Here is a 25,401-nt window from a genome sequence, read left to right on the forward strand (position 1 = left end):
TGCACTCCCCAAATGGTAATGTTATGGATATCAAGGTGGATTCAATTCTAGAGAAAAAATATAAACAAACTCAACAGACAATTAATAGGTAATTAAACAACTATTCTTCAATTGTAGCCGTATGAAGAATACATATTAATGTAACAGTCTAGTAACTAAATATGTATTTTTAGGTTTTAAGAGCTTGTTTGAGAACATTCTGCATTTTAGCGCACACATATCTGTTCAGGCATTCTTTAGTTATTGGAGTTAGAAACTCATTTATCTGAGCATGTGGAATAAATATACACACGAGTGCTTCTTACATGCAGTAAAATGCATTGGGGTCTTTGCAAAATACATTCCAATGTGAATTCACCATGAACACTGGGCTGGAATGGATTTTTACGTTTACATTTTTCTCTGGCATTGAATTCATTTTATTTTGTTGAATTAAGAGACTACTAAAATGTTAAATACCAGTTACCAGTAATGTGTACGATAAAGACTTCCTGTAATTCAGTTTATTGAACTGATATATAAAGTGGTTTATAGGGGTAGGTTTGTGGGGCGAGTAAAATAAGCCCCGGTTGTCTCACTATTTGGCTCCTCTACTCTTCTGGAGAGATGAATGGGGGGGGCCTTTACATTAATCCCCCATGTTTATCCACCTTTGTCTTACATTAAGAGATGAGACAACCGAAAATTACACTTTGATGCTAGCAGTGGATCACTATTCCTTAAATTACTCAATGGAACATTTGTACTACTTATCATTAGTTAAATTATGTCAGACTAGACACAGTATTATCTTTCTCTTTTTATTATAAAGTCACTTTACACAGGACACCCTTTAGTAATCTGAACATCACAATACAATACAAGGTTACTTTATTTATGGGTCAAAACTTCATTATTAAAATCTTTCCTCAGTTATATGCTCACTAGAAATATATTTCTAATATTGTATATTATGCAATGTTAGCTGAACACAATCCTATGGAAAGTGATATATATATATATATATATATATATATATATATATATATATATATATATTAAAACAGAAATCAGTTCCATTTGTGTTTAATGCCAATCACTCTTATACACAAAATATATCTTCTGTGCATGAACAGCCACTCTTTGGCGTCAAATAGAGAATGCTACTTCAGGGAATAAGGATACTCTCAAAAGGGTTTATATGTGGTTATCTAAAAACACTACTAGTGAAATATGAAGTACGTCAAGCCTTCCTTTTCAAAAGGCACCAATATGGTAGATTTTGAAAACGCAAGTAATAAAAAAATATGAATTTGGCTCATGAAAAGCTGATGCAAATATTGTCATTTGGCCTACAAAAAGACAAACAGCTAACATGATATACGAGGTAACCAGTGTTCGTGACATACCAAGGTTGGCTTGCCTATAATGGTTTACTAGCCAGCTTTTGTTTCCATGGGTTTAGCTATGCCAAAACAAGGAATTGAGAACCTTTTGCCAATGTGCTCATCTTCCTTGAGATAAAATATCATGTTACTTAAAAACTAGAAAGCACCAAAACAATTATGCATGGAAAGTTAGAGGCAGAAAATATTGCAGAACTGTTTTGTATATAAAACATATGTATACAGTAGTTTAGTAATGTACTCAATATGATGCAACATTATTTTTCTATGCTTCTTTTAAAATATTTCCAACCATTTTTAACTCGTGAAAAAGGGCTAGGTGTGAGATGATTTGTAGGACTATTTTGGTACAGTTTATATTTATATAGAAATTCTTTTTTTTCACTTTTATTTCTTATGAGAATTTCAGTGGTCCAATAACTATGACCCAGATGAACTCACATGTTCACAAAGGTTCCTTTTAAGTATTTGTCTTTACAATTAAATTGTTAGCTTTGTTTATTTTTATTTACTTTAGAGATCTCTATGTCTCAGGGATCTCTCTTGAAACTATGGGGTACGTCAAAAGATTTCATTTCATTTTGTTTGATTTTTTTTTAAAATTCACTGTTTTAACCATTATGTATTGTATATTTAAATTTGTTCATGTTTTTTGAAGACAGAAAAGCTTTGTTTCCCCTCATTTCATTGTGATCTCCCTGCTTGTCTGATCACACTGTATGTGAGGGGGCATGGATTCCAGGTTCTTAGGCTCTGAACAGAGCATGCAGGGTCTCTGTTACACAGAGGGATCCATCAAGCGCTATTGGATAATCCCCGTAACAACATTGGGTGTGAATTTTGGTGGTATAAAGGATGGTGGGTGTCAAATCTTAAATGAGAAGGCCATTTGGAAAGATAATGTATCAAGGGTACAGTTAAGAAAAGACAAATTCTTTTACTCAACAATATTAGTGATAATGGACACATCATCATGTACAAAGGTTTGGTAATATAGCAATCATACTACCAACCCAGCTTGTGAATGTAAGTGGAATTGAATGGCGGCAGATGTGGTGGAGCCTAATACAGTAAGGGAATTCAAACTTGCATGGGAAGACCTCTATCCTCTATCCATCAGTAATGTTTCTATGTTTTATGAAGAAGCATACAAGCACAATATTAAGTAATATGTTACCATGTGGGAAGAAAGAACCAGGCAATTGCTCTGTCCTACAGCAGTTTCTGCATGTGAAACTGGAGCGGAAATCTGTAACTGTGTAGGTGTAACACAACACACAAAAACAGTAACAGTTGCAGGATCCTCTCACATCACCATGATTGCTCATCCATCAATTTTTGTCTGTATAAAGATTATGGAGAGTACCTGAAATCAATTTCTATATTAACAATTAAAGCACTCAAACAAGGGTAAACCTTTTACTGCTGCATTGAAGAGATGCAATTACATTTATTACAGGGTGATAGGGGAACTAAGGATAGTTCTCTATTTTTGATCTTATGATACATACAATTATATTCATTGCATATCTGTTCTACCCGGTGATAGCCTATTTTAAGGAACATTCTGTTAACATTGAATAATAATTTTGTGAAAGATTTCATTTCAGCACCTCAGGTAGTTGGTCTAGGTCAGGGGTGTCCAAGTTTTTTCTGCAGTGGGCCACTTCATCAGAATTGTATACGTGCGAGGGCCGCACTTATTTTTCACTGAGAGAAAATATAGACTTTAATAAGATATGCAGATTAAAATAAAGTAAATGACACAAAACCTTTACTTTTCCTCTCACTGATTTCTGGGATTTCTGGGCCTACAAATTCAGCATTCTGGATAAGTAAAAATGAAATAGTTCTATTTATTTTAGGGATGCACTAAAATGAAAATTCTGGACCAAAACCGAAAATTCAGGGTTCACTTAGCCGAAACTGAAAGTGACCCCCCCCCACACACTTTTAATAAAAGTAAGTTACACACCGAAATTGTACAAAAAAACTATATATTATGATTGTTAACAGCAATCTCAGACATACCCAGATTCCAGCATGTACTGGTTGGCTGGGCATTGTATTTTAGTGTGTAACCACACTTTTATTAAAAGTAACACACCACAATTGGACAAAAAAAAATCAACAATATGACTTGGCATGATAGGAGTGTGATTGCTAACAGAAAACACACTCTTTTAATACCCAGGCAACCAGTAAATGCTGGAACCTAGGCATGATGGTACTGTGATTGCTGTTAGCAGATTGCTGTTAGCAGCTGGCAATCACACTCCTATCATCCCAAGTCAGCCAATACGTGCTGGTACAGGGTGGCTGTAAGTGCAGACCCCATACTGCTGGCAGCATCAATACACAAGGGGAACAGCTAGCCAGGTTTCAGCATGTACTGGCTGACTTGGCATGATAGGAGTGTGATTTCTAACAGCAATCACAGTCCCATCATGCCTAGGTTCCAGCACTTACACATCCATGCTATCACACACACACAAATTAATTCATTCACAGATTCATTCCCTCAATCAGGCATACTCATTCACACAACCTCCCCCACCCCCTTACCTGCACTACAGCTCTCTCAATGCCGATCACAGACTTCAGCAGGGGGCGTGGCCTCCCTCGTTCTCCCCACAGAGGAGGCAGGACTGGAGCAGAGAATAGCCCCTCCCACAAGTAAGCAGCAGGGCTCTTGTGATCCTGGCTGCCGATCTCACGCGGGCCGCACCTCGAGGTTCCGCGGGCCGCATTTGGCCCGCGGGCCGCATGTTGTACACCCTTGGTCTAGGTAGTGTTGACATCTGTTCTATCAATATGATAATTATGTAATCCACTTAACATTTAGCGCACCTAATTAAGGCATCCTGTCTGATTCTTTGACAGACACGATCAATTCCTCACAACCAGTGATGTATTTAAATGGGTATACCTGTGTATTTTTGTGTTGTACATATTTGGCTTAACCTTAGGAAGCCCCTCCAGCCATACAGGTGTCTCATTAATGGTGTGCAGAGAAGGCTTTCACTTGGTTGAGAGTCTCATTTGGGTTAAAATGCACAGCATTTCCACTGATTCAGCTCCTTGGTAATACATTTAGCCATGAAAAATTAGATTGGACCCCCCAAAACTTGGGGTACTTTTATGTAGTGGCGTGCTATGCAATATATGCCCATATAGTGTGACACAATCCCAAGTATTTATGCCTTAGGTGCTTTTTTAACGGTAATTGCTGGGTATGCACTGAAGTTTTATGTGTAATTATTGTTCATTAGTACTCTAGAACAACCTGGAAATCTGTATGTATATATACCTTTTATGCTTTTTAGGTTGTGCGCTTCTCTATTTTGTGTATTTACCTGGGTAGGGCCAGGGCAGTGTCTCCAGCAACCCCTTCTCCTGCTGCCTGAGCATCCTGAGTACTGGGATGTAATGCCATATCTTGGTGCTTGTCTTAAAATGGGTATTGTGTTTTATGGAGGCTTATTGGGGATATCAGGGGCTTGATTCAATGGACCTGACTACATTTAGTTGTATTTAGAAAATACAGAATAGTTGTTCCGTACATAGTATGGCCAAACCAAATGAATGCCCTAACTAGAAGCAAATGAATGACCCTACTCAGACGAAATGTGTGTGAGCAGGAAGTGACACTCTTACCTAATCACACCAGAATGTGCGCCATGAGAACGGCCAAATAACTTCTCCAATTAGATCAAAAGAAAAATACAAAAAGGAATTTGAGCATGCCGATCGCCATAGGAATTAGGATGAGAAACTTTCGATATAACCCACACTATATGGACAAATGTATTGGGACACACTTCTTAATTATTGCCACAGGTGTAAAATCAAGCACCTAGCCATTGGTAGTGTGATATGATGCAACCTTTGCAATAAGTCAGTGAGAAAAAGTCGCCAACGCTCTGCTGATTCCATAGCTAAAGAGTTCCAAACTTCCACTGGGATTAGTGGCGAGCGCTTTATGGAATGGGTTTCCACGGCGGAACAGCTGCATGCAAGCCTTGTATCAACAAGAACAATACAAAGCATCGGATTGAGTGATGTAAAGCACGCCGCCACTGGACTCTGAAGCAGTGTAAACGTGTTCTGTGGAGTCAAGGCTCACGTTTCTCTGTTTGGCAGTCTGATGGGAGAGTCTGGGTTCGGCAGATGTAAAAAAAAATGTTGCCTGCTGTTGAATTGCTTACTGTGTTTTTAGTGGAGGCTAATTTAGACGGGTCATTAGACAGATATCTCCCTTGTAGCCAGCCTATTGAGCAGCAGCGCACCTGGATGCCTGATCGTCCAATAGGGGAACCTCACCTTCGTTTTACACTGCAGCTACCTAATGCCAAACGCTATGGCTGTAAAAAAAAAAAGAGATAAACTTGCCTGAGGATTTTATTCACAGCAGTTTCTTTTTCCAGAAGATTTCTTGCTCTGATGCTAAAAACAGATTTGCGTAGCTGAAAGATAGAAACAGAAGCACTGATTTTGCATCTTTTCTGTTTAATATTATATTACATTTACACTTACATTTTTTCCTATAGTATAGTTTCAATTATTATATTGCTGTTGCCATCACAAATCCAAGCATTATATCTGGTGGGACTAGGAATTCAATCCTAGTAAGCACCTGTCTCATTCTAGTGCAGTGAAAAGACTGAGCCACTCATTAATCAGGACAGAATCCAAAATGTTCTTTTAAAAATTATCATCTGCCTTAATAAATATTTCCCAGTATGCTTTCATGTCTCCAGCTGTTCTTATTTCACAGTAATTCTTCTCATTTTATAAAATGTGTTTCTAGTATATATCTCATCATTTTGTATTCAAGGTGGATCCATAAAGAAAAGGTCAGGCTCACTTAAATCATTGTTAGCAATCTTGCACTAATTGGAGAAAGTACAAGCCATGGTTATAAGCCACAAAGTAATTTATTAGATCTATCACCTTTGGATTACTGAAGGGAGCACAAGGATTGAGGTCAGAAACTGTTTGGCATCCAATGCATTAAATACATATTTATTTGCATTAATTATTGTCTTCATGGTACATTTCTGAGGTTATATATGCAGGTGGCTTCAAATGTTTTGCAATGTTTAAGGGGCAGGAAATTAACGGCGTTAGTATATGGATTGGATTAACACTGAAATGTTACACAGTTTTTTAATTATTACAAAGGCACCAGCGTTTTAATATTTGTCCATTGTGCTACGCGAAGCATGGTTCAATAGCTACAAGCTGTCTGCTCTTCATATATCACATGATACATCTATCCTGCCAGATATCAGAAACCCACAGAGATCAGGGAAAATGCAGAGGAGAACCATAAAAAGGGAATATCTGAATTTAATAAAGTATCATTTAGTTTTATTAAGCATAAACAAAGGGCCAAATTCCTGACTTGTTTTTCTTACTTCTAACAAGTGCCTCCTTGGACTCACAGCCCCATTTCACCCATCCTTTCTAAAAGCTCAGAATATTTGCTGAGTATGGGTTTTAAGTCACAGTAATTTACAGTAAGTGCTACAGCTACATAAATATCTATCAATAGGCATATCTAGGATCTTCCCAGGGCTGGCTACCCGTAGCTCTTACTCTCCTGCTCCCTATAAGAGCAAAGGCTGTGTGTGGCTATTATATGAGGAAATGGGTAGCCCAAAGAAACCTCAAAAGACTGGAAGGTTAACAGGGAGTAGGTGGGAGTTAGTGGGACCTGGCAAACAGTGGACATGACCAAACAAAGCTTCACCACCCAGACTCTAGCCCCTGTGAAGGCATGTTTTATCTAATGACTTTGGGTGAAAGTTGGTAAGTTCCCAGCTCTGTCAATACTTCACAAAGTCACATAAGAGTCTCAGTGTGTTCCTCTGACCATTTGAAATGTTTGGAAGTATGGTTGTTTGCTGTGTCCAAGCAAAGTTGCACAATAATCCACAATTGCAGGGTTCTGGTCATTGGGCAGTAAACACTACATCATAAAGCCATTGATTTACAAATCCTTTTCAAATGGTAAAAATGGAGCCTCTTTGACGCCAGACAAATATGGAACCCCAACACAACAACATTCTGCTGAAAAAACAGGATACAAAATATTCTAAACCGTAGATAATGTTTGCTAAATTTAACAGACACAAACAAAATAAACAGTATGAATTATATTATGTATTATATTTTATTAAACATAAAGGAAGAAAATTTACAGGTGTACTTTTTCTCCTTGCATTTTACATGCTTTAAACAATGATGTTTTCTTTGTGAGCAAGTCCAAACGCAGATTTTTTAAGCACTGTATAGGAAAATTACAATTTATTTTCCGTCTACTTTGTAGAAGTCTTCAATTATGAAAAGTACTCTGGTCTTTATTTGTACTTTTATAATTGAGTTGAATGTGTCTTCTTCTTTCAATGACTCTATCACAATTTTCTAGCCTTGAAGAGAATTCCTAGAATTTCTTTATTGTCGAATACCTTTTTCACATGCCTCCCACACACTTATTTCCTATCAAGCAAATTGCTTGTGATGAGTAATGTTCCTGTGACATGCTACGTAATACATTTCCATTTACAAGTTAGTGGAGCTATGAATGGAGGTAGATTTAAAAACATGACATAAAATTAAAATTGCTTACAATGTCCCTGAGCTTATGGTTAATTAGAATGTGGGAGGAATTTACAGATGATGTTTTAAAGTACACCTGTCGCATGCAAATATGACAAGGATGTGTGCAAAACAACATAAGAATTCTGAATGCTGTGCTAGTTTGTTAGCAAAACTATAGATTACTTTTTATTGTAGGTCTGGGGTATCAATATTCAGATAAACAGTACTAATATGACTATTGGACATTTTTCTTGGACCAATGTGCAATGAATTATGGGTAATAACGGACAGGATTGTGGGAGGGCTTGGATGCACAATTTTTATGTTTAGCATGATTTTTACAGAGACATGACAAGGCATACAATGTTTATCCATCAAACTGCAGTAGAACAGAGGCTGAACAATTACCTTTTGGTCAATGTATTTATTTTCCTCAATTCCAGATCTTTTAGAGTGATCACAAGAAGATGACGATGCAGATGGCAGCCTTCTCAGTAGGCAGCTGGTATCCTGCTGCTGTCGGTCAATAAACTGCTTCATAAAGCTTTCCCTGGGAAAGGCCATATTTAAATAAAGTGTTTAGCCAAGCACATAGCAGAAGTAGAATACATATAGTATTAAACATCTTTAGTATGGACACCAACAGTAAAATTAAATGAACGATCCAGCCATCATGTGCACTTTAATTTCACGTGATATACTTACTAGCTCCATCATTTTCTTGCAATGGTGGAGGGGGTGCCAGCAAGACCCCCTGTGCGCATGTAAAGAAAGTGTGTGTTACTGATTGTGATAGGAGCACTTTCATGCCATTGATTGGTTCATTCAAGCTTTCATGCTTGAAAGATGGAAAGATGGAGGAGGAGTTGCAATGCACCTAGACATCGAGTTTTCCTAGATGGCCAAAAAGCTCAATTTTAGTCTCATCTGACCAGAGTACCTTCTTCCATATGTTTGGGGTGTCTCCCACATGGTTTTTGGCAATCAGCAAACGTGTTTGCTTACTTTTTGTCTTTAAGCAATGGCTTTTTTCTGGCCGCTCTTCAATAAAGGTCAGCTCTGTAGAGTGTAGGGCTTAATGTGGTCCTACGAACAGATACTCCAGTCTACACTGTTCAACTTTGCAGGTCCTTCAGTGTTATCTTTGGTCTCTTTGTTGCCTCTGTGATTAATATCCCCCTTGCTTGGTCTGTAAGTTTTGGCGGATGTCCCTCTCTTGGCAGGTTTGTTATGGTGCCATATTCTTTCTATTTCTCAATAATGGATTTAATGGTGCTCCGTGGGATGTTCAAAATTTCGGATATTTTTTTTTATAGTCCAACCCTGACCTGTATGTCATGGAACCAGGGCTGCAGAGGACTTTTAACCACTTCCTCAGTTGGGTTTACCTGTTTTGGTTGTGCCTAGGAGTATAATCCCACCCTTGTATCACGTGGATCCATTGAATCTTTATTCCCTTTGCCCTGTACCTGACCGAGCCTTCGCAGTAATTCTCTGGAACTGTTTGTCGGCTAGGATCCGCAGGAGTGACTGCTGAACTTTTTAACCCTAAATATTTTGGATGCCCTGGCCCCACCAGAGCACTCTTTTGCACAAATATACCACCTTTGGTGGGGCTCAGACGTGGGGTGGTTGGGAGAGGGGGCACTTTGGGAAAACAACGATTTGTTTTTCACCTCAACATGAGTTCTGTCTGATGCTTGGAGTGGGCTTCTATGATCACTTACTGTCCTTGTCAGGACAGTACATGCACTGCATCAGCTAGATATTAAAAACAATATTCTTACATACAGCAGTTATCTTTGCTTTTTTGCTTTTATCTTGTTACACTATAGGTAATAGTATAATTATTATTATTATACTTTATATATTTGCTGATGAAGGAGGATAGGAGGAGGGGAGCGGTGTTAGTGAGAGCTTTGTAGGATAGAGTGAGTATTTTGAATTTAATTCTGCTATGGATGGGGAGCCAGTGGAGGGACTCGCAGAGAGGTGCGGCAGATGCAGAGCGTCGGGTGAGATAGATTAGCCGCGGGACAATGATCCCAAGCACATCAACAAATCTACAAGAAAATGGCTAAAAAGGAATGGAATCACGGTATTGCAATGGCCCAGTCCAGACCTCAACCTGATTAAAATTCTGTGGTGGGACCTTAAGAGGCCTGTGCATAAACAAATGCCTACAAACCTAATTTGCTGCTAATGGTGGTTCTATCAGCTATTTAATCATAAGGTGTAATTTTTGGCTTTATTTCTGTTGAATAAATCATGACACAGTGTATCATGCATTATCTGAGGTTGTATGTACCAAACTTTTTTGACCTGCTAAGGAACAGATAATTGTTATGTCCTGATGTAAATCCATAGAATTCAAACTGGGTGTGCTTTCTTTTTCACATGACTATATCTTCAAACATAAACTATAAATAAAAGTAGAATGTAAGTAAAATAGCTATGGCCAGGAATTCCTCTAGAGCAGAATTGGAGGCTATTGCTCCATCTTGCGATTGTTACAGTGGTTAAAATTGTTAATATTGCTACAACTGCAATAGTTAACGCAATGGCTAGCCTGAGGGAAAGTACTGTATGTAATGACATGTTGACAGTATCCCATCTTCTTTCTTGACTTTTGTTCCCTCCTTATTTGATTTGCTGCACTATTCTTAATTTACTCTTAATATGTTCTTCTGGAGGCATGGTAACACTCATAAAGCAAGAATTCCTCCAAAGCTGATTTGGAAGATATTGCACCATGTTACAATTGTCAAACTTGTTCAATTTGTTAAATTGCTATTAGTGTTATTACTAATACACTGAAGATTCTAGAGGATATTGTGTACTGTTGAACCGCATTTCCTTTCCCTTCTTGTCTTCTGTATCCCCATTTGATTTGTATACTAAAACCAATAAAAATGATGGTAAAAAATAGTAAAAAAAAGTTTTACTAATACCTAGGTATTACTCTTTGTGATATACATTTGTAAAGAAATTTAAAGAAAATGCTACATGCACCAGGTCATGATTATTGCATATATATATTTTCATCATTTATGAGAAAACTCAGAAGCTAAAATCCTGTGTGACATAGCAAATTACTTTGGAATGGTTTGTCCTACTAGTTAACAATGTACAGTACATGTATTTTCATGTAAGATACCTCCCAACATTTCAAATAGCCAAAATAGGGACAATTTTTTTATGTGACTTTGTGAACTACGGATTAGTAACTCTGTAATGAACCGACTAGATTGTGAGCTCGAAAGAACAGGGCCCTCTTCCATGGGCGTAGGAACCCCTAAAAATCTGGGGGGACAGCATTTTCCCCCATCAGATCCCCACTTTCTCCCCATCTCTCACACTATCTACCCCCTCTCCCCTTCTCACACTATCTACCCCCTCTCACACTTTCTTAGTATCTACCCCCTCCCTTCTCACACTATCTACCCCCTTCCTTCTCACACTATCTACCCTCTCCCTACCCCCCTTCTCACTAGCTACCCTCTCCCTACCCTCCCTTCTCACTAGCTACCCTCTTCCTATCGCCCCCTTCTCACTAGCTACCCTCTCCCTACCGCCCCCTTCTCACCAGCTACCCTCTCCCTACCCCCCCTTCTCACTAGCTACCCTCTCCCTACCCCCCCTTCTCACTAGCTACCCTCTCCCTACCCCCCTTCTCACTAGCTACCCTCTCCCTACCCCCCCTTCTCACTAGCTACCCTCTCCCTACCCCCCCTTCTCACTGTCTACCCCAGGGGTGTCCAAGTTTTTTCTGCAGTGGGCCACTTCATCAGAATTGTATACGTGCGCGGGCCGCACTCATTTTTCACTGTGAGAAAATATGGCCTTTAATAAAATATGTAGATTAAAATAATGTAAATGACACAAAACCTTTACTTTTCCTCTCACTGATTTCTGTGCCTAGAATGTTTTGTGACTACAAATTCAGGACTCAGGATAATTAAAACTGAAATAGTTCTATTTATTCTAGGGATGCACCAAAATAAAAATTCTGTACCAAAACATTCACGGTTCACTTAGCCAAAACCGAAAATGACCCCCCACCTTTAAAAATAAAACTCACATTTTTAATAAAAGTAGGTAAGACACCACAATTGGACAAAAAAAAAATAGCAATATGACTTGGCATGATAGGAGTGTGATTGCTAACAGCAATCACACTCCTATCATACCAAGGCAGCCAGTACATGCTGGTAAAGGGTGGCTGTAAGTGATGTGCAGACCCCATATTGCTGGCAGCATCAATACACAAGGGGGGCAGCTAGCTAGGTTTCAGCATGTACTGGCTGACTTGGCATGATAGGAGTGTGATTGCTAACAGCAATCACAGTCCCATCATGCCTAGATTCCAGCACTTACACATCCATGCTATCACACACACACACACACTCATTCATATACTCATTCATTCACAGATTCATTCCCTCAATCACACATACTGATTCAAACACCCTCCCCACCCACTTACCTGCACTGCAGCTCCTCGATGCCGCTCACAGACTTCAGAAGGCGCGGCCTCCCTCTGCATTCTCTGGTACTGCACAGAGGAAGCAGGATGTGATGTGATGTCACGTGAACTCTGCTGGGTTCCGCTTCCTCTGTGCAGTATAGAAGACCCTCCCACAGGTAAGTAGCAGGGCTCGAGGTGCGGACCGTGTAAGATCGGTTGCCCTGGCTGCCGATCTTACGCGGGCCGCACCTCGAGGTCTCGCGGGCCGCATTTGCGGCGTTTCTATTTTGGGGGGTTTCTACGGCCCTGGGGAGATTTCTTCATTATCGGTCCCCCCCGCATGAGTTAGTCCCCCCGTCCCCCCCCGGTTCCTACGCTCATGCCCTCTTCTCCTTTGCACCAGTTTGGTTTTGAATGTGTTATTTATGTGTTTATAAATTGTTCTACTGACAGTAACAGCGCTGCCGAATCGGCAAGCGCTTTATAAATAAATGTAATGTAAATTAATGTAAGATGTTAGAAAAAAAACACAGCAAAATGGCCGGAAAATGACAGGAAATGGCGCTGACAATGTAGAAAATTTCACTTTAATTAATACAGTTTCAGAAATAAGTACCTTATTTTGGGAACAGTGAAATCAGAAGGTAGTTTGGAGATCTTCACCATCTGTGGCCTGTTGGGAAACTTTTCAAAGATTCGAAGACGCAAGGGTAACTTTTCTTTAGTGTCAGCATTTGCTTCACTTTGCTTTAACTAGGAAAAAGAGAAGAGACGAGTACTTAACCTAATGCACCAGAAGATGGCAGTAAAGATCTTTAGAGATTTTATTTATATAAACACAAAATTATTCATACTTAAATCATAAACTTTTCAGCCCCCTAATCAAAGACTTTTTACCATCTTGAGAGAGTTGCAAGACAACATGCCATTTCAGTAATAAAGTACAAATTGGTAAACAAACATATTGCATTTTATTAAATCAATGTTGAGTATATTCTTCTTCAAAGAACCTCTAACTTTCAGAAGGTATTCTGACACAAACACTTTTTGTTGGATGATCATCAAAAACATTTAGAAAAATCCATGAAGAGAGGTGCTATTGCGGCTCACTGCTGAAAGATCATCTCATATGCCGGCTTCAGTTTATTTGAAGCTATGAGTACCTAGGGACAGGTAAATCAGACATGTTTAACCATTCATTGCCAGAAGGGTAAAAATGTCATTGGAGGACTAAAAAAGATATCACTACACACATACATTCCATAATCCCTGTATCTTATATATGTATACATATATATATATATATTCTGTTATTGGATTTTAGATGGGGTAATATCTGGCACCAAAAGCCACCACAGAATTTAAGATGTTTATGTAGAATTATTTAACCCATAGACTGTGGGAGAAACATCAAATGCAATGTCATTTATAAAGTTATCTAAGAAGATTACAGAAGAGTTGCTAAGAAAATGCAGCATTTAGTAGAACAAATGTTTTTTGTTTTTTAAATTGTAAGGTAAGGATGACTTTTCAAGGAACGACCATCAATGAAATGATATTCAAGAAATAGTCCACATATGATACTATTCTTAAGAGATAACCAAGAGGAAGCTTGTAGAACTTTACTTTAGTGAAATTAAATTTACATGATTGCAAAAAAAAAATAAAAAAGTTACGCATTTTGAGACCTACTTTCCTATTCTCTGTTCCGACTGTAATGGCCATTAGTCAACTGTAACTGTGGATGATTTTTTTTACATTCACAAGTATTTTGTTGTATGTCTATTCCCATAAAAGATGCAATATATAATCAAAAGGAAGTAAACACCCTTCCTAATTATTGATATTAGGTGTTTCAGTCAAAGCTAACAGGTGTATAAATTCAAGCACATAGGCAGCCATCTCCATAGAGAAACATTGGCAGTAGAATTGGTCTGAACGGCTTAGTGGCTTTAAATGTGGTACTGTCATAGGATCACATGTTTGCCAAAAGTCAATGTGTCAAATTTTTGCCCTGCTAGATCTGCCCTGGTTCACCATAAGCACTTTTATTGTGAAGTGGAAGCATCTAGGATTAACATGGCTCAGCAACGAAGCTATAGACATTGGTATGCGATTCTTGGATTTTTGTACAACTCTCTGTTTAAGGAATATGGGCTCTCTCTCTCTCTCTCTCATGTTCCAGAGATTCCCACTACTGCTTGAAAAGGCGCTGCCACTCTTCAAATTCTGTCTTACAGAAGTATATACCCTTATTAAAGCCATGCAATTGTTTTCACAAATTAAAATTAAAATAGTAATATGCCCAATAATTAACAATTTTATATATAACATGTAATTTCTTAACTTCATTTTCTCATAATCTGCATGATTATTCCTCTCTTATATCTGCCTTATTGCAAAGTTTCTGATTGATGTTTATTGGTTTTTACAGCCTTTGTAAGAATGTGAGGAGTAAAAGGAAAATAATTGCTGGACAAGAAATAAATATTAATGAGTGGTCTACCACATGTTGCTGCTGATCTCACGTTCCATGACATGAACTTTTAAATTAAACGTCTCCAAAACAATTATGCTAATTTACATATACCACAAGCTATAGGTAGTATCTATAAATGAATGTACTTATGCTAAAACAACGGTTTCTTTAAATATGAACTATTTGAACTAAAGTCATGTCTTCGTGTTATCTGTTGACTGGTATTTTTATCCATCGGGTAAAAACATTTCAGTTTGGAACATTTTATGGCATACTGAGTTGTACGCTTTAATGGAGCAATTTTTTCATTGTGTGTGCTTAACTATAAGGTGTTAAACTTGATCAAAATAAGGAGATATTGAAGATATTAAAAATGGTATTTCAATCAAATCAATCTATAACTAAGATGGGTACAACATGTTTGTTTTTGAATTACATAGAAAATGAAAAGCCTTTTCGCTGTGATGAAGCTGTTGATAAGCCAGCTACTTCATTCTTTTTAATAAAACAATATTATTTTTTGTGCAAAGCCTGAACCAAACTTCTCCCTGTAGCATTTTAGGTAGGACAGATCACAAAAATCTCCTATATTGAGAGTTTTCTGTCTGCTCAGCCACAATATTGAACGTTGATTATGCTGATGATATGTCTCTACCATTATCTGGAACAGTTGAAGTGGTAATTGTTAGCTAGAGGCTGCAAACACAAGGTCTTGAATGAAGAATCTGCTGTGATTATCATTACCTCATGGAGAACTCAATACTTTGCGGAAACATACAATAAACAAAAAAGTTTATTAATGAATATGCCAAGCTAAACACAGCTTTAATCAGCAATAAAAAAATTCCATCCGTCTACACAGACAAATACAAAATCCTAGTTTTTAATCACGATGTACAATTAGGAGAAACAAATACCTTTCAATGATAAAATTAGAACATAGAAAATAAAGCGTGGCATCAGATTAGCATCAGACATGCGTCAGTCTGGCAATTCTTCTTGTTATATTGGAGCTCTCTCCACCAAATGTATCGGTTTGTCTTAGTCTGTCAATTCTTGTCTTGTCATATCCCTTGAATTTATGTATTGTATTAAGCGCTGCGTAAACTGTTGGCGCTATATAAATAAAGGATAATAATAATAATAATAAAAAACCAGTAATAAAGCTGAAAAAGTCAGTATCAATATACAAAAAATGTCAGGCCAAAATCTTGATAAACATTCCAACCTCACTGAATTTTAGCTATTAAAAGTTCTAATGAAGCAACTTTTTTTTATTTTTGTTCAAGGTAAATTACTGCCACGTCAGTTAGTTTCTAATTAATGCCCTTTATCTTTGAATTTCAATACATGCACGCTTTCCCTAAGAGTGAACGTTAAATTGAATAATGGACAGATTATTAACTAATAGAATTTATTCTGACTTTAGTGAACTATATAAAGGTGACTTCACTTCTGCCATAGCTTAGCAACATGCCATCTTTAATATTCCCCAGTAGAGTGGCTTTGCTTTATCTGATTTTTGTAGAATAAAAGGAGGAAATTATAGCGGCGAAGTCTCAAAATACGTGAGCGCTTTCTATCCGGAGATATAAAGGAGAATATTATAAAGGAAGAATTATTGGTTCAGTGAGGTTCGCACAGCTGGGTAAGTCTGTTCTAGGCTTATAGAGCTTAATTGACAAGCTCATTATCATTGTGGTTGTGATTAAATGCTCCATTGCCACTTCATGCGGTTTTAAGAGTCTCCTGCTGTGCTCCAGATTTCAGAAACAATGTAGATCACCATGGTTGTCAAAGTGATGGCCACACATTCTTATATAAAACATTTTTTGTATTCTGCACAATGGACAAACTGACCATCATTCCATGATACAACTGATACAATAACAGTTGTCTTGTACCTGTAACAATGTAGTTCATGAATAGCACACAAGTATTGCTACTTGACAAAACAATATTTCAAAATGGCATCTATTTGCTTGGCATCTGCGGAAGATGGAAGAAATACCACACCTCTGGAAAGTCACACGCTACATAAATGCATTCTAGTATTTAGCATGCTGTGTTATTTTATGCAGTCAGTGATGGGACTTTTTTGGGGGGTCTCCATGCTTGCCGACTCTATGCTTTTCTGCTAGGCCACTGAGGGGTCTGCTTCTTTCTCATAAAGATAATCCTCACGAGCCTCATTAATAGCTAAAACTGCCTGAACAAGTGCAACCAATTACAACCATTATTCAGTTATTTAAACCTGCTGAGAGCTGATTTCAGCGCACGGGAGTTTTGGGATTTTTCTCCTGTGACTTAGTGCTCTTGCTTATATCTAATTATTCTTCTTTGCTTCCAACCCTTAGTCATTTATTAGTAGAAGGAAGCTATTTATAAAGAGTAATACTGGTAAAGTGTTGAAAAAGTGGTCTTAGCTCAATCAAAGTAATGGTCCAATCAGCATTTCATTGGTTACTATGGCGATAAGTCAATTTTTCAAACTTTGCACAAAACTTTCTCAGGCTCCAATACATTTCTCATGGGTCTTCTTTAAAATTGTTCTGTCGTTTTTATTTATACAATATGTAGAGTGCATTAATTATGTCCACATTATGTTGAAGAAAACATTTTTTGAAAAAATGAATCATGTTTAAATGGGTCTAGCGACAACTTGCCCATAAAAGTCAACTTGACGATACACGGCAATAACAAGTACAGTTGCTGTAATACACGGTAATATAGTGACTGAACATGTAATTCAGTGTTTTGGTTTGTATACACACACACTCCTGTTCAGCCAGCAGCCCTTTTAAGTTCATAATACATTTTAGGTTTTATATTTAGCATAATCCCTTTCCATTGGTAAAAAATGAGGGCTCAAGGAGATTTTTTGATGCTACTGAATGGATTTAATAGGTTTAAATGACTATTAATAGGATGCACCCTTTTGGGTATGAACAGTGATTTTTATGAACCTCATTTTCCCTATGTGGAAGTAGGAGGCATTGGTATATATATTACTGTTTTACTATTACGCCCTGTACTAATTCAGTGCAGAAGAGAGATCATGCGTGTGACGGTCTTCTGTTGGAGCTGGCATTGCTGGCTCTGAGCTGAGGGAGTCTGAGTAACACTGCTAGATGCCCATCAACAAATACCCAAATGGGACCTCTAGTGTTGTTGAACTGGTCTAGCGGAGAGTAAAAAAAAAGTAAAAAGTCAATTTAAAAAAAATAAAATGAGTAAAAAATGAAATAAAATAAAAAAGTAAAAAATAAATAAATAAATAAAAAGCCTTAAAGCACACCAGTACAAACAATAAAAAATCCAAATATTAAAAAACCACTAACTTAAAAAATAAAAATAGTATAGTGCATATGTTGCTAACATGGAGTATATTCACTTACAGTAGGCTTACCAATCATCCTGTGGGAGAAATCCTAAGCAAAATTACAAAGATTGTTCAAAGATGCAGTTTTATTTTTTGCTGCTTCTTTAAGAAGTGCCTGGTGAGGAAATGACTGCATAAAAACTTGTAGAATGACTACTGACAGATTACCTATGTTGTCTGCTTTTCAAAAATATCTCATCTTGCGGAGTGGTGATGCAAACCATCCAATATTTGATGCAAATTTCAAACACAGATGAAAATCTCAGCCACATGAGGGCTTTTTTTGGGTTATTGACATTAGCTGTATACAACTACCAATTAATAAACTATAAAAAAAAATATTGGTTTTCAATTTTGGGTTATACCAAATGATGGTTGGTTAATGAGCAAGTTAAATGAGCAAGAGAAGTTTACGGTAAACAATGACATCAAAAATCAAAGAAAAAATACCATAAGGACCATAAGTATAGACTGTGTCATTAAAGGTTAGTCAGCTCTCCCGTCCCACTGCACATGGGGTAGGGGATAGGGTGACCACATTTTATAACTGCCATTCAGGGACACTTACTTTGATGAGTGCTTGGGTCTGGCAAATATATATTTACCAGCACATTTTTTCAGTATTTAAGCAAACATTCAATGGCTACATAAAAAAAGTCATCCTTCTATACATATTAGACATCTTTTTATTGCTTTCTCAATTTTTAAATGTGTATAAATTACGAACCTTATATAAAAAACAGATTTTTTTTACACATTGCTTAATGTATAAATAAAACACAGTGATGTAAATATATTCTTGAAAATAAAATACCAAATTTACCAACCTTGTCCCAAAAAATAGCTTCCCATTGCCAACCTTGTCCCCTAACAGCTTATCAGTGCCAACCTTGTCCCAAAAACAGCTTCCCATTGTCAACACCTGGGTAAATTGTATCATACATTATAGTATATATATATCTATATAGATATAGATATCTATATATATATATATATATGTGTATTGCACATACATACTTTACAAATGAATACTCTAAACAGAAATATCAGCAAACACAAACTAGCATACAGTGATCTACACTGACATTAATGGGAAATAAAATAAACATAATACACGTCTGTAGGGACAGGCCGGTTCAGTTGGTTCTAGGCCTGTTGAATAAAATAAAATTTTCAATGAATTCCGACAGGAACAATATTTTTCCGCTCAAGAATATGCCACCCAATCAAATACACATCATTAAATTGAGAAACAAATTCATCATGTTGTCCTTCTAGGGATAAAAAAATTCAGAAATTCCAGAAATATAACTGGTGTTTATACTTGTTTCACATTTTCCTGTGGGTTGTTTGCCAATGCTTTATTTGTGTCCAATATGATTCTGGTTAAAAAGATATGGAACTGTGTGGCTATTCTTATTGCAGAATAAAGTACTTTTATTGATTAACATTTGTTTTTTTAATTGCATTTAGTATTTGATGAGCAGCACACTTTGGTTTATTAGCTCATAAATCTATCCTGAATCTAAGAGAAGACCAAGGACCTGATTAAGCTCTGAGTGTTTACTTCATAAAAATGGACAGACTAGATGGGCCGATTGATTCTTATCTGCTGTCTAATTCTGTGTTTCTACTTTCATCATTTGCTAGACATTTAGTAAAAGAAGCCTATGTTAGCTAAACAGATTGGCGTTCTATAGAACTTGAAGCTGTCATGAGTTCCCGGGATAACCAAGAGTCTCATAACAAAAAAACCAAACATGCATATTCAATAACCTGTGATTTTCAAATGAGAGCAGCCGTTTCACAGAGATTTGCATCTCATCATATTCAATAAATCTTTCCAAGATATATATATAGCCCCACACATTCTCACAGTAGGTTTCAGCTTAGGATATATGCCAAAAGTGTCAATCACCTGCAGTTTTCAGACATTTTACACTGACAAATTTGTACTCACAGAACATAAAGAAACCCGGAAAAGCATAATGCAAGAACATCCAATTTAAAAATCAAATTAGCGCAGATGACGAGAGATTAGCATTTTTAAGAACAATTTCCGATTGCTTAAATGGGAACTGTCATGTTACAGCTTTTAGGAGATCAGAACTACTTATAGACTGTGATTTAGAAAATATTTTAGAGAGATTTAGTTTTTAAAGTAAGTTGAAATCCAAAACTAGCATGTCTAATCTATTTTTTACTCCTCAGCCAGCTCTGGACAAGCTAAACGAACCAATCAATAATGAGCATTTTAACAAATGTCATTGCATGGGTTAATTTCGTTTTCTGAAATGTTGAAGTAACGTCAGCTTTAAATTCATTCTGCAACCAGCAGAATCTAGGCTAATAAATGATAACTATAATTAATGAGTGTATTATGTAAAAATTTTTCTTATTTAGAGCCATGTTTCTGCATTCTTGTTTGTAAAATAATCCCAGTGTAAGTGTGTGAGAGTGATGGGTGTTATGCTGAATGTAAGTGTGTGAGAGTGATGGGTGTTATGCTGAATGTAAGTGTGTGAGAGTGATGGGTGTTATGCTGAATGTAAGTGTGTGAGAGTGATGGGTGTTATGCTGAATGTTTGTGAATGAGGGTTTCAGATAGCATGGATGTGTAAGTGTTGGGGGATAGCTTGGCATAGGGAGTCCGTAATCACATTCCTTTCATGCCCAGATTCCAGCATGTAGTGGCTGCCTAGGCATGATAGGAGTGTGATTGCTGTTATAAATTATTTTTTGGTCCAACTTCGGTGTGTTAACACTTTTATTGGACAGAATAATTCAATGACAGTATTAATATGCTGTACCCCTGCCAATGTTTGCCTAACCATAGAAACTATGCAGTTTTAAAGTGTGTGTGTGTGTGGGGGGGTGCCACATACAGGGTCTGCCACAGGTGCCAAATACTCTCGGTACCCCCCTGCATCATGCGGCTGTCAGACCCAATGGCCATGCCTCAGCTCCTCTTCCCACGTCTTAAAAGTGGTGGGATGAAGAGCTGAGGCATGCGGTGCGTGCACGCCGGCCACTTTAATTTCATTAGGCGCTGGTGGAGTGACTGCCGCACGACGGCCGCTTTCAATGTCGCTCGCAGCCGCTTTGATGGTGCAACGGGCCAGTTGACTAGACTTGCCCCCCAGGCCTTAGGCTGCCAGCCCTCCCCTGGTCATATCCTTCATCATCATCAGGTCTGGCACTGTTGGCACTTATTTTAACCCTTAATTGTGAAATAGGGAATGGTGCACTGTTAATGTCCATTGCTAAGAGATGCCAGTTTGTGATTATTGAGGCTCTGTCTGTTTTCATACAAGTCAAGCCAAGTCAACTGATTGAAAATCATCACACAGCGTTGTTTAGGTCTAGGCTTCCTGCTTGATCAAAGATGTCCCATGTTCACTATGCTTTGACACACAATTCTGTTTAACACACATGAATATCTAACAGGGTTGCATAGGAAGAGTAGCATTTTCTACCACTTAAACGTGAAGGGGATGGGCATATGGCATTCGATCAAGGACTGATTCTTTACAGTGGAAAAAAATGGGCAGACTGGATGGGATGGGTTCTCGTCTGCCAGCAAACTCTATGTTTCTATGTTTCTATGTTACTTTAAGGATTAATAGACTAAAAGTTATGTCCAATCTTTTTTTTCTTCTCAGGGTAAGCCAGTGTTACAATGCATAATTACTTTTAAAACATTGATATATATTATATATATATTATATATATATATATATATATATATATAATATATATATATAATATATATCTATATATTCATTATACCATAGTAAGGTGTAACTGATGAAACCTATAACCATTACCGAAACATGAATGCTTTAAATGAATAAAGACTCATATATGCTCTCCATAAATCTATAACCATAAAATCCGGTGTGCAGTTCTTATAGTGTCAGGACATTACTTGTATCAAATAATGGTTATCTCTAATCATAATTATTTAAACACAAATCTGTTTCATTGTCTGTATGTGTTAATATACATGTCTAGTTAATGCATGTGTGTACATATAATACAATGCAACTAATAAGTCATGACACTTCCAATTAAGCAAAAGTAAATAAATAAAATAATTTTGATGGTAATATAAAAAGAAATACATTTACATATATAAACATATATACTGTATTTGCCCGATTATAAGACGACCCTGATTATAAGATGACCCCCCAAAATCTGAATATTAATTTAGGGGGAAAAAAACCTGAATATAAGATGACCGTATAGGAAAAAAGTTTTACTAGTAAATATTAATTCATGTAAACTATTTTTTCATATTTAATAAAAGCTATGATTGAGAAAAATATATTTTTTGGGGTTTTTTTCTTCAATTTTCCAACCTGCCCCCGAGTTATGCACATCTGCCACCAGGCTTGCCACTCTGCCCCCAGAAATGCCTTATACTGCCTATATGCCACTCTGCCTCCCTGATATGCCTTATACCCTCCTATATGCCACTCTACCCCATGATATGCCTTTTAATCCCCTATATGCCACTCTGCCTCCAGAAAAGCCAATTTCCCCTCCTGTAGCTTTCCTGCATCATCATCAGCCCTCTGCTAATCACCACCTGAAGGCAAGCACTAACCCACCCCTCTGTTCATGTTATTTATACATCATCTTTTGCATCCTGAAGTCACTTAACACTCATTACTGCTACGAGAAGTGCTACTACTCCCTCTTTTTCGCCCATCCTCATGTTTTAATTACCCCTGCTACTCCCTTAGATTGTAAACTCACCACTGGGGCCCTTAAAAGCCCATTTTTCTTTGCCAGGAACATTGTGTAAAAGTATCAAAGGGCAATCAAAAAGCTTATGGGCAGAGTTCAGTACCCCATTTAAACTGTACAGTGCTGCATATTTTATTGGTGCTTAATAAATAAAATATAATAAATGATAATAATGTAGCATTGCATTCCTGATTGCAATGGGTGCGATCAGCCAGCAGGTGGGCAATCAGATATATACTCTACTGGCTTTCTACCCCTATTCTCAGATCGCACAAGCAGTCAAAAAGTGAAGGTGTACCAGCACTGGTGATGCTAGCTTTTGCTGACAGGAGAGATTTCCGTCTGTTGTTAGATCTCCTCATTGGGGCAAAAAGCACAGAACATACTATGCCACCCTGATGCATTTTTTTTGTAAGGCATAGTAGCAACCTGAAGCACTAAGAGGTTAAGACCCCTAACATTTAGTAAAACCATGTCCTTAACTCAGGATGAATTCTCGCATACACACACTATAGGCAAAAGTCCTTCACTGACATCAAAAAACAAAGGTTTCATCCAGAGAACATGTGCGTTTCTGTACATGTGATGTTATACAGTGTCACCAACATGAACTTTGCATACAATCTTACTGTATGGAGCTTTTCCTAAACAAAAAGTGAGATTTTGTCACTATTGGGAAATAATAATAAAACCCTTTTTGGGGTTTGTATTTGCCCTATTAAATCATGATGGCATGACAGGTTTAATTTGTCCTGTTTATATATTAGCTAAAACATGATATGTATACCTGCGAAAATAAACCATTGTTAATGTTTATCATAAATAAAAACAAAACTATAAATCATCTCTACATTTTCACAGAATTTTCTGGTATATTAAATGCTTTTTGCAATCAGTGAACTGGGCAAATAAGGTTTATCATGAGTGGAGCTATCATATTAAGCAGCTGCTTAGACCCTTATTGGTCAAAGGGTTACTCAAAGAGACTATAATCACTATAATATATATTGTCCATTAACAACCTTGTGATCATAAGGTCTGTTATGTTCCTTTGTATATGTATAATTCTCCATTTTCATCAATTGTTCTCAAGATGCTTGTTCACATCATTTTCACTTAGAGCCCATAAACTCTAGAGTTAGCCCTGGATTTAATATAATTAAAAGGGACCTGGCCAAGACAGAATTTTCTTTCCTGAAGCAGAGTTCTTCCGTGTTCCTTGTAAAGATGTCAACTTACATCCTTTATCATAACGCATTTTGCTCAGATAAAGAGGACATTTTGCAAAGTTAATGCCAAACAAGTCTGGTTGTGTGTCACAACATAGCGTTTGCAATGAATCTATCATCTGTCTCTAGCACCTACACTTTCACCAATCCTTCTTATTGTACCAATATTGTAATTATGTACCTGTGACATAACATATTCATTAACCAATCAAATCATTGAAAGAGAATATGGGTATCAGTTTTCTTAGCTTCACGCTCTAACAAGACAAATACCTTCCTAGGACCACACTAAAAATCACAAACAACATAAATTTATCACCATATGAAACAAGGCCTAGAACACAAACTAATCTGTGCTATGACACAGATGTAGGGCTTGTCTAACATAAGCTCCTTGCTTGTGGCAGACAACTTAAATCCTGGGTCAAAACAGGTCCCTAACTAACTTCATTATTTGAATATTTGATTGGGACCCTGAAAAAACCCTATCCTTTTCTAATTTGAATTGGAACTATTTTCGCTATGGTTTTAATTAAGGTTTGCACAGGCACATTGCATCATGAATAATTGTTTAAAATATTTTCCACAGCTTATTCACTCACTTTTCTAATGTTAATGCCCTCTGGCATTTTAACTACTGATATAATTTTGCTTGATTGTCAAGGAAAAAGGCTGGAAGGAGAAAGTATGGATTGTTCATAGTCATCACAAATAATTCCTAGATGGCTTTTACGGACATTCTTTCATTTATGAATTCAAAAGAAAGTGACAACAGAATAGTCAATTCCTCTCTGCTTTTTAATGGCTTGTTTAATATGTTCAATTTTAATTAATCAGGGGCTTCATAAATCAAGTAGAGAAAAGAAAAACAGAAAACAATAAATGGGAATTAAAACAACAAAAAAGCTACATTCAAGCTTTTATAGATATGTTTGATTTAAGTTCTGCATATTTCTTGATTTAGATTTTGGGGGAATGTCAATCTGTTAAACAGTGTTCTTGTTCTGTCAAGCGTACTTCGATGAATACCTCATTCACTATTAATTATGAAGGTACAGCACTGGCAGGTTTCTCCAACAAGAAAGGCTGAGTTGACC

At 37.1% G+C, this 25,401-nt stretch overlaps 1 protein-coding gene across 3 annotated transcripts in view; it reads right to left on the minus strand.

The window, feature by feature from the left end:
- Positions 1–25,401, minus strand: part of LOC149299922 (sodium leak channel NALCN-like) — a 150,614-nt gene that overhangs the window by 23,151 nt on the left and 102,062 nt on the right. For all 3 annotated transcript variants that reach the window (XM_089485815.1, XM_089485814.1, XM_089485813.1), the window contains 3 exons: positions 13,076–13,212; positions 8,400–8,541; positions 5,778–5,851 (listed from right to left, as the gene is read on the minus strand). In XM_089485815.1, the coding sequence (XP_089341941.1) occupies positions 5,778–5,851; positions 8,400–8,541; positions 13,076–13,212 (353 nt within the window). The remainder of the gene's footprint in view (positions 1–5,777; positions 5,852–8,399; positions 8,542–13,075; positions 13,213–25,401) is intronic.

This window comes from Sceloporus occidentalis, unplaced genomic scaffold, assembly GCF_023333645.1.
Source record: "Sceloporus occidentalis isolate IW3139 unplaced genomic scaffold, rSceOcc1.0.p SCAF_27, whole genome shotgun sequence".
Lineage (NCBI taxonomy): Eukaryota > Metazoa > Chordata > Lepidosauria > Squamata > Phrynosomatidae > Sceloporus > Sceloporus occidentalis.